General features: G+C 41.6%; 1 protein-coding gene across 1 annotated transcript; it reads left to right on the top strand.

Moving 5' to 3' along the window:
* The first annotated feature begins 6,649 nt into the window (after positions 1–6,649).
* Positions 6,650–7,177, top strand: LOC135620212 (transcriptional regulator SUPERMAN-like). Its single transcript, XM_065122964.1, has one exon. It carries the CDS (start codon positions 6,650–6,652, stop codon positions 7,175–7,177), a length of 528 nt encoding a protein of 175 aa, XP_064979036.1.
* The last annotated feature ends 4,865 nt before the right edge of the window (positions 7,178–12,042 follow it).

Raw genomic sequence — 12,042 nt, 5'->3', positions numbered from 1 at the left:
CTTCCTTCTTAGTTTGGCTCATTCAAGATTCACTATAATACAAATAAGGATAAATGATACTTGAATGAGTTAACTAGCATGTGTGTTCAGGAAGAATTAAGATTAAGACAGGAAAGTTCATATAATGTCATGACTACTACTCAAGGAGCTAGTAATAAGAAAAGAAAATTGAAGCATTATCTATCAAAAAAATTTGTCGGGTCTGGAAATATTAAACAGACTAATGAAAAGAAAGCATTTACTGTAAAGTGCTTCTTTTGTGGCAAGAAAGGACATATGAAGAAGGACGGCATCAAACGTAAGATTTGGTTCGAAAAGAAAGGTATTAACTCGACATTTGTATGTTTCGAATCAAACATTACAGAAGTTCCTTCTAACACTTGGTGGATTGATTCTAGTGCTTCAACTTATGTTACAAATAACATATAGGGATTTCTTTCAATTTGGAAACTAAAAGAACATAAAAGATTCATCATTATGGGAAATCGTCTTAAAGCTAAAGTGATATCAGTGGGAACTTATCGTCTACACTTAGAGATGACTCACCTGATGGATCTTGTTGACACATGTTATGTTTCTACTATTTCTAGAAATTTAGTTTCTCTATTTAGAATCGATGAGTTAGGATATTGTCTTTCTTTTGATAATGGTAAATTCAGCATATTTTATGATTCAATAAAAGTTGGTTCTGGAATTCTGTGTGATGGTTTATATAAAATTAATTTGGATCTTGAGTTTGCAAAAATATTAATGATCCTACAATTAAGTGTTGGATTGAAACGTAGTTTCAATAATGAAAGATCTTCTATATTGTAGCATAGACGATTGGGGCATATCTCAAAGGAAAGAATTGAAAGATTAATGAAGGATAATATTTTGGAATATTTGGACTTCATTGATTTTAATGTTTGTATAGATTGCATTAAGGGAAAGCAAATTAAACATATAAAAAAATGTCACAAGAAGTAAAGAACTCCTTAATATTATTCATACTGATATTTGTGGACTACTCCATGTTCCTTGTTTTAGTGGAGAAAGGTATTTCATCACATTTATATATGATCTGTCCAGATATGACTATGTTTATCTAATACATGAAAAGTCTCAAGCCGTTGATACTCTTGAAGTATAACATAAATGAGGTCGAGAGATAATTAAATAGAAAAGTTAAAATTATCAGATTTGTCAGGGGTGATGAATTTTATGACAGATATGATGGATCTGGTCAGAATATTAGTCATTTTGCTAGATTCCTATAACAGCGAGGTATTTGTGCTCAATATGCATTACCATGTGTGCCACAGCAGAACAGTGTTGTTGAAAGGCGAAATCGTACTCTTATAGGTATGGTTAGGAGCATGATGAGTTATTCCTCCATACCTGAGTTGATGTGGGGTAAAGCTCTTAGGATAGCTATGTATATCTTAAACATGGTTCCTAGTAAGTTAGTTCCATCAACTCCATTTCAGTTATGGACTGGTAGGAAGCGTAGTCTAAGACATTTACATATTTAGGGATGTCTTGTAGAGATAAGATTATTCAATCCACATGAAAAGAAATTGGATCCAAGAACTATTTCAGGATATTTTATTAGTTATCCAGAAAAATCTAAGGGATACAGATTTTATTACCCTAATCATAGTATGAGGATAGTAGAATCTGGTAATACAAAATTCCTAGAAAATGATGAAATTAGTGGTAGTTAAAAATCTTGAAGGATTAATTTTAATATTGAGGAGATTCAGGTTAATTCTCCCATATCATCTCCTATTTGATGAGGGCGAACAATAAAATAATATCGAAGAACTCTCACATGATGCTGATGTCGCTATTGATGATCTTGTAGAACAATTACAATTGGCAGATTTGAGAAGATCTCAAAGGAAAAGAAAACATGTCATTTCTGATGATTATGTGGTATATCTATAAGAATCATATTATGATATAGGAATAAAAAGAGATCCCTTATCGTTTTCACAAGCCATAGAAAGTAATGATTCTGAAAAATAATATAATGCAATGAAAGAATAGTTAAAATCAATGGTCTAGAATGGTGTTTGGGATCTCATTGAATTGTCCAATAATTATAAAAGAGTTAGTTGTAAATGGGTCTTTAAGACAAAACGTGACTCAACGGGCAATATCGAACGATATAAAGCCAGACTTGTGGCCAAAGATTTTTCTCAAAAGGAAGGCATCGACTATAATGAGACTTTTTCTCTAATTTCTAAAAAGGATTCATCGAGAATCGTCATGACATTATTAGCTCATTATGATCTTAAGTTGCATCAACATTTCTGAATGGGGATTTGGATGAGAAAATCTATATGGAACAACCTGAAGGATTCATTGAAAAGGAAAAAGAAGGTTGGGCTTGTAAACTTAAGAAATCCATTTATGGCCTTAAACAAGCTTATAGACAATGGTATATAAAGTTTCATAATACTATTACTTCCCTTCGGATTTAAGGAAAACACTATTGATCAGTATATTTATCTGAAGGTAAGTGGGAGCAAGTTTATTATATTGGTCTTATATGTGGATGATATTTTACTTGCTAGTAGTGATCTTGGTTTATTGCACAAAACCAAGACATTTCTCAATAAGAACTTTAAGATGGTTGATATGAATGAGGCAGCCTATGTTATTGATATTGAGATACTCAAAGATAGATCTCAAGGATTATTAGGATTGTCTCAGAAAGGATATATTAATCGTATCTTGGAGAGATTTAATATGTAGCTTTGCTCAGCCAATGATATACATATTACTAGAGGTGAAAAGTTTAGTCAAAACAGTGCCCAAAAAATAACTTAGAAAAGAATCAAATGAAGAATATTCTTTATGGATGCACAGTTGAAAGTCTATTATATGCTCAAACCTGTACAAGACCAGATATCAGTTTTGCAATTGCAATGTTGGGAAGATACGAAAGCAACCCAGGAATGGAACATTGGAAAGCTACAAAGAAAGTAATAAGATATCTATAAGGAACGAAAGATTATATGTTCACATATAAGAGATCGATAGGATATTTAAATGTTGATTTTACAAATTGCATCGATAGTAGGAAGTCCACTTCAAGATTTGTATTCTTGTTAGCTAGTGGGATAATTTCTTGGAAAAGTGTAAAGCAATCACTTATTGCATCATCAACAATGGAAGCTGAATTTATGATATACTTTGATGCCACAAATCAAACTTTATGGCTGTGAAATTTCATCTCAGGACTTGGTATGGTCAACTCAATTATAAGGCCACTGAAGATATTTTATGATAATACCACAGCAGTTTTCTTCTCTAAGAATGACAACTACTCTAATAGTTTCAAGCATGGTCTGCAGTACCGGACCGTACCGCCCGGTACGGGTGGTACGTACCGGTCCGACAGGCTTCCGTTACGCAGACCATCTGTTACGTTCCGACACTATAGCAACACTGAGATAAAGTACTGTAGCAACACTGTAGCAACACTGAGATAAAGTGCTACAGTGCTTGGCACGCCTAAATATACCGAGCGGTACACCTGGGTGTACCGCTCGATATACCGTACCGTACCGGTACCGATCCTAGGTCGAAACTCCGATACGGTACGATATTGCGGACCTTGGTTTCAAGCACATTGAGATAAAGTATTTAGTGGTTAGAAAAAGAGTTCAGAAACAACAAGTGTCAATTAAGAACTTGAGCACCACTATGATGATTGTTGATCCATTGACAAAAGTTTTACAGTGTAAAATATTCAAAGAACATGTTCTTTGAATGGAGCTTGTGAGCAAGTCATAAAAGGTATGGTAATGCATGTTTATGTGGATGATATTCTTTTTGCTTAATTAAAGTTATTTGTTTCTACTATCCTGTTTACATTTATGTTTATGCATATTATGGTTGAATGTAATAATAGGATTGTCTTGATAAGATAAATTACAAGGGTCATTATAGACTATATTAGGAAAGACTAACAATGTTGTGGTACATAGAAGGAAGTATGACATTGATGAAATACAACCGTTATGACTCACATTGATAGTTGGACTTAATATAGTATTATTGTATTTATTGAACTTATTGGCTTATTTTAAAAATTCATGATCATGTATAAAATACTTTTCAAAATTCTTTAGAATCCAATTAGATAAAATTATTTTTCAAACAAATTTTGTTTTGTTTATTTTGATTTTGAATATCTCTTTTATATATTATCAATTAATGGGTCAAGTGGAAGAATGTTAGATTTTTGTGACCCTTTAAAATTGGATAAGATATATTATATAACTAATTGGATTCCGTTAAAATATTTTAGTCAATACAATAGAAGTCCACTTAACAATTCCTTATATGAGATAGGAAATCTTCTAATATCTTATCCTAGACCCTTTGTCTCGCCTATAAATAGATAGGACCTTTAAGAATTGAGAGTACGCATAGACGCATGTCTCCGTCTCACAACGAACCATCAATCTAACTCGCTCCCTAAACCATCAATCTAGTTGGTTACTAAATCTAAGTTGCATGCGGATTTTGGGGAGTGCCTATCGGTCGTTTTTATGCTTTCGAAAGTTGCATGCGGATGTTGGTGAGTGCCTATCGGTCGACAATGCTTCCATGACACCCATCGGATGCTGTTAAAGATTATGCTTAGAGAAGATTAAGTCGGATTGTGTTCCTCTTCTATTTGAATTGCTCTCTCTCTCTCTCTCTCTCTCTCTCTCTCGTAAAGAACAAGACACAAAAATTAATTAGCTTTCTCCAAGACAAAATAAAATAAAATAATTACGTACGACTTGGATTCAACTGAGATGGATTTGGATCGACCCGTTTTGTAGATCTGATTGGATAACGTGACACTTCTAGATGCTCCATCTTAATCTGATCTGATCCATGTGGAATAATCTAATCTCACACTAAATACCATTATTATTATTAATATATTATTATTATTATTATTATTATTATTATTATTATTATCATTATTATTATTATTATTATTATTATTATTATTATTATTATTATTATTATTATTATTATTGTTATTGTATGATAAGAAGACTAATAGTATTATTATCCTTCTGTTCTGTATCTGGTGTTCTCTTGTTCTCCCCGAGCAAGTCATCCTTGGTTCTTCCCCAGCCACCTAACCCTTACCTCAGCTTAACAAGCCTCCACTCCATTACAATAAACCACAAGCTTCCCTCTCACGGATCGCTTCCTGCTTGACGAATCAGCCTTTTCTGGCGAAAATGACCGCATTGACTTCTTCTTTGAGAACGAGAAGCTGCACCGCAGATGGGGGATGAGAGAGGAAAACAACAGTAAGAATGTCCAGAAGAGCATATCTGGACATGATGCTGAGGGAGCCCTTTCCAGTTGTGTCCGATTCAGATGAACGTATAGCTGAGTGCCGCCCTCATACACGGATAATATATATATATATATATATATATATCTAATTCAGATCTCTGATCTCTACCCCTACATAAGTAAACACATGCATTTCATGCTTGCCTACGAGGTAGAAACCTAATTAGCATCACCAAACATTCATGCATGTCATCTGCCTGCACTTAACTCTTCTTTAACTCTATAAGAAGCAAAAAGTCCCTCTTTTAACGTAAATTAAACCCTCCCACATAGAAGGCAAAAGATGGTGAGTTCAACTGGCTTCAACTCGTGACCAAATATGAAGCTCAAAGTCTTCTGCATCAAGTGAGAGTCTGATAACACAAGTTTACATTCTCTAGATCACATCGACATATATAAGCCAATAACTTTTGTCACGGCTATTCGTTAGTATCTTGTCAGTGTGACAGTGTGTGGCCAGTAGCAGTCATTATCTTTTTTGTCAATCATTCTTAATATTCTAAGAGAGAACAAGAGCCGAAAGGAATGATGATGTCTGAGGAACTTAATTTATATTTTATTTAAATAAATTTGATTAGGATCTTCTTCATATGTAATAATTTAACAAGAAAAAGGAAGTAAATTCAAAAAAAAAAGAAGAAATCAGTTTTATTGTTTATTGGACAATACAAATTTTGACCTAAGATATCTCTATAAAATGGAATTCTATTAATCAAGAATTATTTTTATATTTTTTTAATTCTTATATCTATATCAATAAAAATGATCAGATACGAGAAGATGTTATAGCAACTCTCCGAATTAGGTTTCCTTCTGACTTCACTTGGAAAGGCAAGCGTGCAATGAACAAGTAACAGAACCAGAGGCAAGGGGTGGTCATGCCGAGACCTCCAAACATGGATAACAAGTGCAGGCAAAGGAATGGTGGGACTTCGACTTGAATGGTGGTCTGCCTCAATGCTGACCTCGTCAAGGGTTCCTACCTACGTAAGAGAGCTATTTTACGAGCACTGCAGCCGCGGCTAAAAGTTCCAAGGTCGTCACCGGACCAACTGGGTCGAGGAAGATGATGCAGTGGATCAGCTACACGCCATTGCCGGCCAAATAGAATACTCCCCCAAAGTGGACAATCAAACCGTGTTTCCCCCAGCTTTCCTTCAACCCCGACGTCCTTGACAATAGCAATGCCCTTCTCTTGTCCTTTGCCACCATCTCCAGCATACAAAGGCGTCCCTTCCCACCATCGTCCACCTCCTCCACCCCTCCGAAGCCGGTGTTCGAACCGGAGATGGAAGAAGATGGACATAAAAAGGTCGCCACGGCATCGAGCGAAGAGACCAGCTCTGCGGAGCCGACGGGGCACGATGACGCCGGAACCAAGCGGCCGTACTACGAGTGCACCTTCTGCAAGAGGGGTTTCTCCAACGCGCAAGCTTTAGGGGGGCACATGAACATCCACCGGAAAGATCGAGCCAGGGAGCGGCCTTCGGTCTTGGAGAGGACCGAGGACGACTCGGACGGCTACCGACACCGCGACCAGTACGCTAACAGCTGCAGCGCCTTCTACCGCCCTCCGGCCTTCGAGCCATTGAAGGGTTACACCATGTACTTCCCACCTGCGTCGTCATCGTCGCCATCAACCGGAAGGGACGAGGCGAGGATGAGTGTGGACAGCGGCTCGCAGATGACACACGACACGAGCCGCTTCGGTGAAGACCTACGCTTGGGCTTGACCACTCATGGTGGAGAAGGCAGGCAGGAGGAGGAGGAGGGAGCTGAACTGGATCTGGAGCTGAGGCTCGGCCATCAACCATAACCAAAGTTAGTGTCCAGTATACAGCTAAGTATTCTCTTTGTACAGTTTGTGTTACTTGTGGTTCAATTACTCTGCATGTGAATCGATCATATCAACATAAATGTTACGAGTATGTGAAGTTCTTTTTGATTGAAAGGAATTACAAGTCCAAAACACGACAAGAATAGAACTGATGGAATGGCAAGAATGTGACACCACAGGTTTGGGGCTCTTCATCTGAAACTACTCTTGATCACATTGGAACACATATTTAGATTGGTGAGACGTCCATAATCATACATTGACCCTAAAAATTCAATGTAATTAACTAATGCATCTCAGGATATCCACCTCAAATGAAGTGTCAAATTTTTTGTAATAATCCATGGTAAAGTATCCGATTATTGTTGCTTATATGGGAGGAGTAATTTTAATAAAGAATATCCACGAAAATACGTAATTTTTTTATTTATGGCATGCTACTCTTTTTATGGGCTATTTGGCCTCTCCGAAAGATAAAAAGAGTAATTAGGTAGAGCACATCATCAACGCATCCAGAACATGAGAGGAGTGATGTGAGGCACCAAGGGTTTCAACACCATAGCTTTTGTCTTCAAAGACTGTTCGAGTGCCAAATCCACACATTAGGAAACCGGGTATCTGAATTGAGTATGTCACTCTTAGTCGACATGCGCGCATTAGCCTTCCTTTCCATCACTACTCCTTTCTATTATGGCGGCCTCCGCTGCGAATTCAACCCAACGAGGCAAATCAACTCCTCCAGGTCAATTCAAATCATCCACGGCACGGAGGTTTCCCAACGTTAGCGCCGCGTGTCGACGGCCCCCTCCGGCTCCTTCTCCGGGACGTCCCACCGCCTTGCCAGCGGAGGAGCAGAGGGGACCCGCCGACGACTCCTCCGCCTTTTTCCATCGTGTTTTCGTTTTCCCACACGTCTCTCTATGTGCATCGTGTGATGTCGCGATACGCTCGCACGTGATGATGGCAACCGTTGTCGCGGATCTTCTCCACCAGCGCTTTCGTTGGTCATGTCCGGTTCACATCGCAGCCACTCGTTTGCTTTCGTGTATCCGACCAACGGTGCGATCATGAATACGGATCTTCTGACGGTGACGCTACCGACCACGACTTGTGCGCCATGTCAGGAGGTTGCGCCGTTTATCGGAAGATGCCGCGCCTATTCATCGAATGATGGAGGATGGCCTGTCACATCCACGGTGATCCTACGAATCATGGGCAAACAGATGGGGGTTGAACTCGAGTTGAGTCTGGAATAGATGTCACGTGTCACATGAAGCATTAAATTCTTTTGACCCGCATTTAAACTTTGATGTGCTACGCCACTGGTGTAATATCGACGTGTCATATGGATATCATAATTCATAATTAAGCACACTTGTGCAATTTGACATCACAAATTTTATATCCTGCACATCTGTCACTCCGCCGTAGTGTCACGACCTTAGCTGGTTTTGCCTAAGGCGTGCGGCACCCTCGCGCCTCCGTCCGCAAAGGTCAGCCTCCCCGAAGCCTCCCATTGTCCCTTAGGACCAACAAAAGAGAGAACGGGTTAAAAGAACGCCTCAATCGGGATCCACAAGCAAACATGTCCGAAAAACACTTCATAGACAATGCAAATTACAAACAGACTTTACAAGCTCTGAATAGTTGCACAACAAAGGGTAAAATGGTCCATTACAGACCGAAAAGCTCTCGAACGTGTCCACATGACACAACCTTTATTTACAAGCCTAAAGAGGCCACCAACCCAACTAAAATGGGACTTATAAGCCTTCGGCCGCCCCTCTACCTGCTATACAAGGCATGAACATGCCAAAAGACAACGGACAGACATAAGCATTACATCCAACATCTTGTTTAGAAGTTTGTCCGTTACATTCTCCCCCACTTATCCCTTCGACGTCCTCGTCGAAGCCTTTGTGAACACTGCAACTCTTCGCCTTTGCTGAGTCTTCAATCTTCCGCTCCAGCTGCAATGCGCCTCCTGGCTCCCAGCTGCTCTACGCTGCTGTTTTTGAGTAGTCGACCCTTTTATCCGCCATGCTGCTACAACTCACCAATGACTCTGACTCTGTTGGGGGGGTTGGCTGAGTTGTGTTGATCCTTGTCGATTCTTGCGGATCCACCAAATGAAGGAATAGACCATCTTTTCTGCGCCAGTCTCTCAAAATTTCCACATGCTGCTTGAACTGGGTGGATGCTTGTTGGAGCTTTAACGAGCATCGCCTCGCAAACTTCTGAAGTTTTGGGTCCTTCCTCCACAAAATTTGCTCATTGACTCTTCTTTCAGTTAGTTGTCACATCCAAGTAGCTTCGCATCACTTCCGCTTTCGATTGGCATTTCGTTGGGAAATGAAGCGAACGATCTACTCTCAGTAGGCACTGATCACCGTTGGTGAGGATTTGACAACTATTGTCTTCCATTATCTTCGAAGGGTCTTTGAACTTGTGCAGAGCTCCTCTGCTGGATAGATAAGAGAACTGGGGTACTCGGTTTCGCCCATTCTCTTAAGAGTTGAGAAGGCAAAGGTTACTTTGACTTCGCCCGCCTCCTCGAGGTTGTACTTCATGCATCGAGCTGGTTACTAGTCTTCGCCTGCTCTTTGCTCACACTTCTGAAGCACTTGAAGTGTTTGCACTCCTTGCGTTGAGTTAGCTACTGTGATTCACCTTCTCAATGCCATTGAACTTCTGGAATGCAGGAAGTTTTCACCCCAACTTGGAGTAATTCTCTGATAGATGAGGTCGCCTTTGGGATTGTACCGTCTTCTCCATCAACCCTGCCGCCTACTCCACTGAGTAGCAAAGGTACAGCACCATGTACTGCCTGCTTCGTTCCTTGGTCGTGCACTCTTGCATGACCCGAAGTCCTTCACTTACGGCTATCTTGATGAGAAACTTGTTGACACCGGTCTTACGAAGTTTCTTGGCCTCTGCCCTTCAGCCTTGTCTCGGTACTTGGAGATTGCCTCTGCATGCTCCACCTCCTCGGCCCCTTTCACGACCAAGCGCTCTCCCTCCATGAGAGCAAGGGATCAATGACTTGCACGGAAGTCCCGCCTCTGCGGTACCATGGCGCTGGCATGCCCATGGCCCTACTATCCGTCGCCTCGCCTCTGTATCCCTTTTCTTCACAATCAGTAGAGATGTCTCCGTGGCACTCCTCTGAGTCCACCTCCATTCTAACTGATGCTTGATTTTGGGTAGCTAAGTCCCTCTGGACTCGTCGTCGCTTCCTCGCCCCTTTCGACCCCCTGCTTCAACACCTCTGTGTTCTCCAAGCAGTCTGTTTGGTCGATGGAAAGACAGACTGCAACTCCCATGCATGGCCTCTGCCATCACGTTGTAGAGTATGCACTGATTCTGTTCTCCTTAGCTTCCTTGGTAGCAACGTTCGCTTACTCGACCTTGTCCTCTGACTTGTCGGGCTCCCTTAAGCGAATATGAGCTCTGGAGCAGTCCAACTCTCCAGCTGCTTCGATCATAACTCTGTATGATCAAGTCCCTCCCATGGAACTCACTGGTACTTGCATTCGAACTTTTCCCTTGGTGGAACACAGCCCCCATATGCTGATGACCAAGGCTTTCATCCGATGCAAAATTCGATGCACGCCCGGAAGACCCGCCTCTGCGGTACCATGGCCTTCACTCCTTGAATCCATAGCCCTTCTTGCCGTCGTGTTGTTCACCGAAGTGGAGCTTCCAGTAGCTCCCGATCATACCTCCATATGATCTCATCCCTCACGGGACTTATTGTGTGTATCGCATTGCCACGAACTGTTCCACCACGATCCGCTGCACCATGTCGCCTCCTGGTGACATCTCCATTGCATTCTGATCCTTGTGGAATAAACTCGAATTGTGAACCCTCCATGTGTGGCCTCTGCCAATACATCGCAGGGTCTCCTCCACTTTCGAATTTGTTCGCTCCTTTGGCAATCGACCTTCATCCACCCACTCTTGGGTCACACCTAGATGAAGCACCGCTCTAGGACAGTCCGTCGCCTAGTAGCTCCCGAAGTCCACCGACTTCACTATAGTTTATGCACCATTGTCTGGATCCTGGGCCTCTGCCCCTACCAGCACAATCTCCGCTGCGCACTGCTTCCTTCATGGCAACTTGAATGGCAACACTGTGGCATATTCTTCAAGAGTAGCCGCCTCTGCGTCCTCTTGCCCCGTGCTAAGGCCTCCTGAACCCAACTTCGCCTCCGCAAATTGAGTCGCCTTAGTTCCTCCATCAAATGCTCCTCCGAGATAAGGTGCATGTGCCCAGAAGCTCCCTTCGTCTTTGGCACCATGCAAGATGAGTCCGCTCCGTCAGAATGAAGGACCCATGGAACAACATGATCCTACCCTTGCCTCTGCAACAGTCCATGTCTTTGACCTCTGTCTAAGGAAAGCACTGTGCTTCTGCTCCATGTTCCAACTTCTCTGTTGGCTACCTTCATGCGGCTTGGGTACTTCGCCAAGTTACACCCAAGTTGCTCCGCTCCTCGTTTTTGCATTGAGTCGATGGTGGCCCTCGCGCCCTTCATTCCACGGGTCAGCCCTCCCTTGAGTCCGATCTCCATATCGACTCTAAGTGTGCCTTCATTTAAGTTGCTTCAGGTTGCTCCCCCACTTGATCTCGCAATGCATCCACCAATGCATTCTCTCGAGCGAGATCAAGCGACAACTCCTCGCCGCTTGCTCGGTCCATCGAGCTTCGTGAAGTTGTTGTTTGTGAGGTACTCCTCCTCAACATGTGAAGTCCGTCTCACATGATTCTCCCTCTGGAGTGCCGAGACTTATCCCTCCTGGATAACTGTCCCGTTGGAGCAACATCTCTCTTCGTTTCAGAG

The sequence above is a fragment of the Musa acuminata genome, chromosome BXJ2-8, assembly GCF_036884655.1.
Source record: "Musa acuminata AAA Group cultivar baxijiao chromosome BXJ2-8, Cavendish_Baxijiao_AAA, whole genome shotgun sequence".
Taxonomy (NCBI): domain Eukaryota; kingdom Viridiplantae; phylum Streptophyta; class Magnoliopsida; order Zingiberales; family Musaceae; genus Musa; species Musa acuminata.
The sequence above is the reverse complement of the archived record's forward strand: the minus strand, read 5'-3'. Positions and strand labels throughout refer to the sequence as shown.

What these genes read in the sequence shown, in the direction of transcription:
- LOC135620212 (XM_065122964.1), top strand. Translation starts at nt 6,650, where the DNA reads ATGGAAGAAGATGGACATAAAAAGGTCGCCACGGCATCGAGCGAAGAG.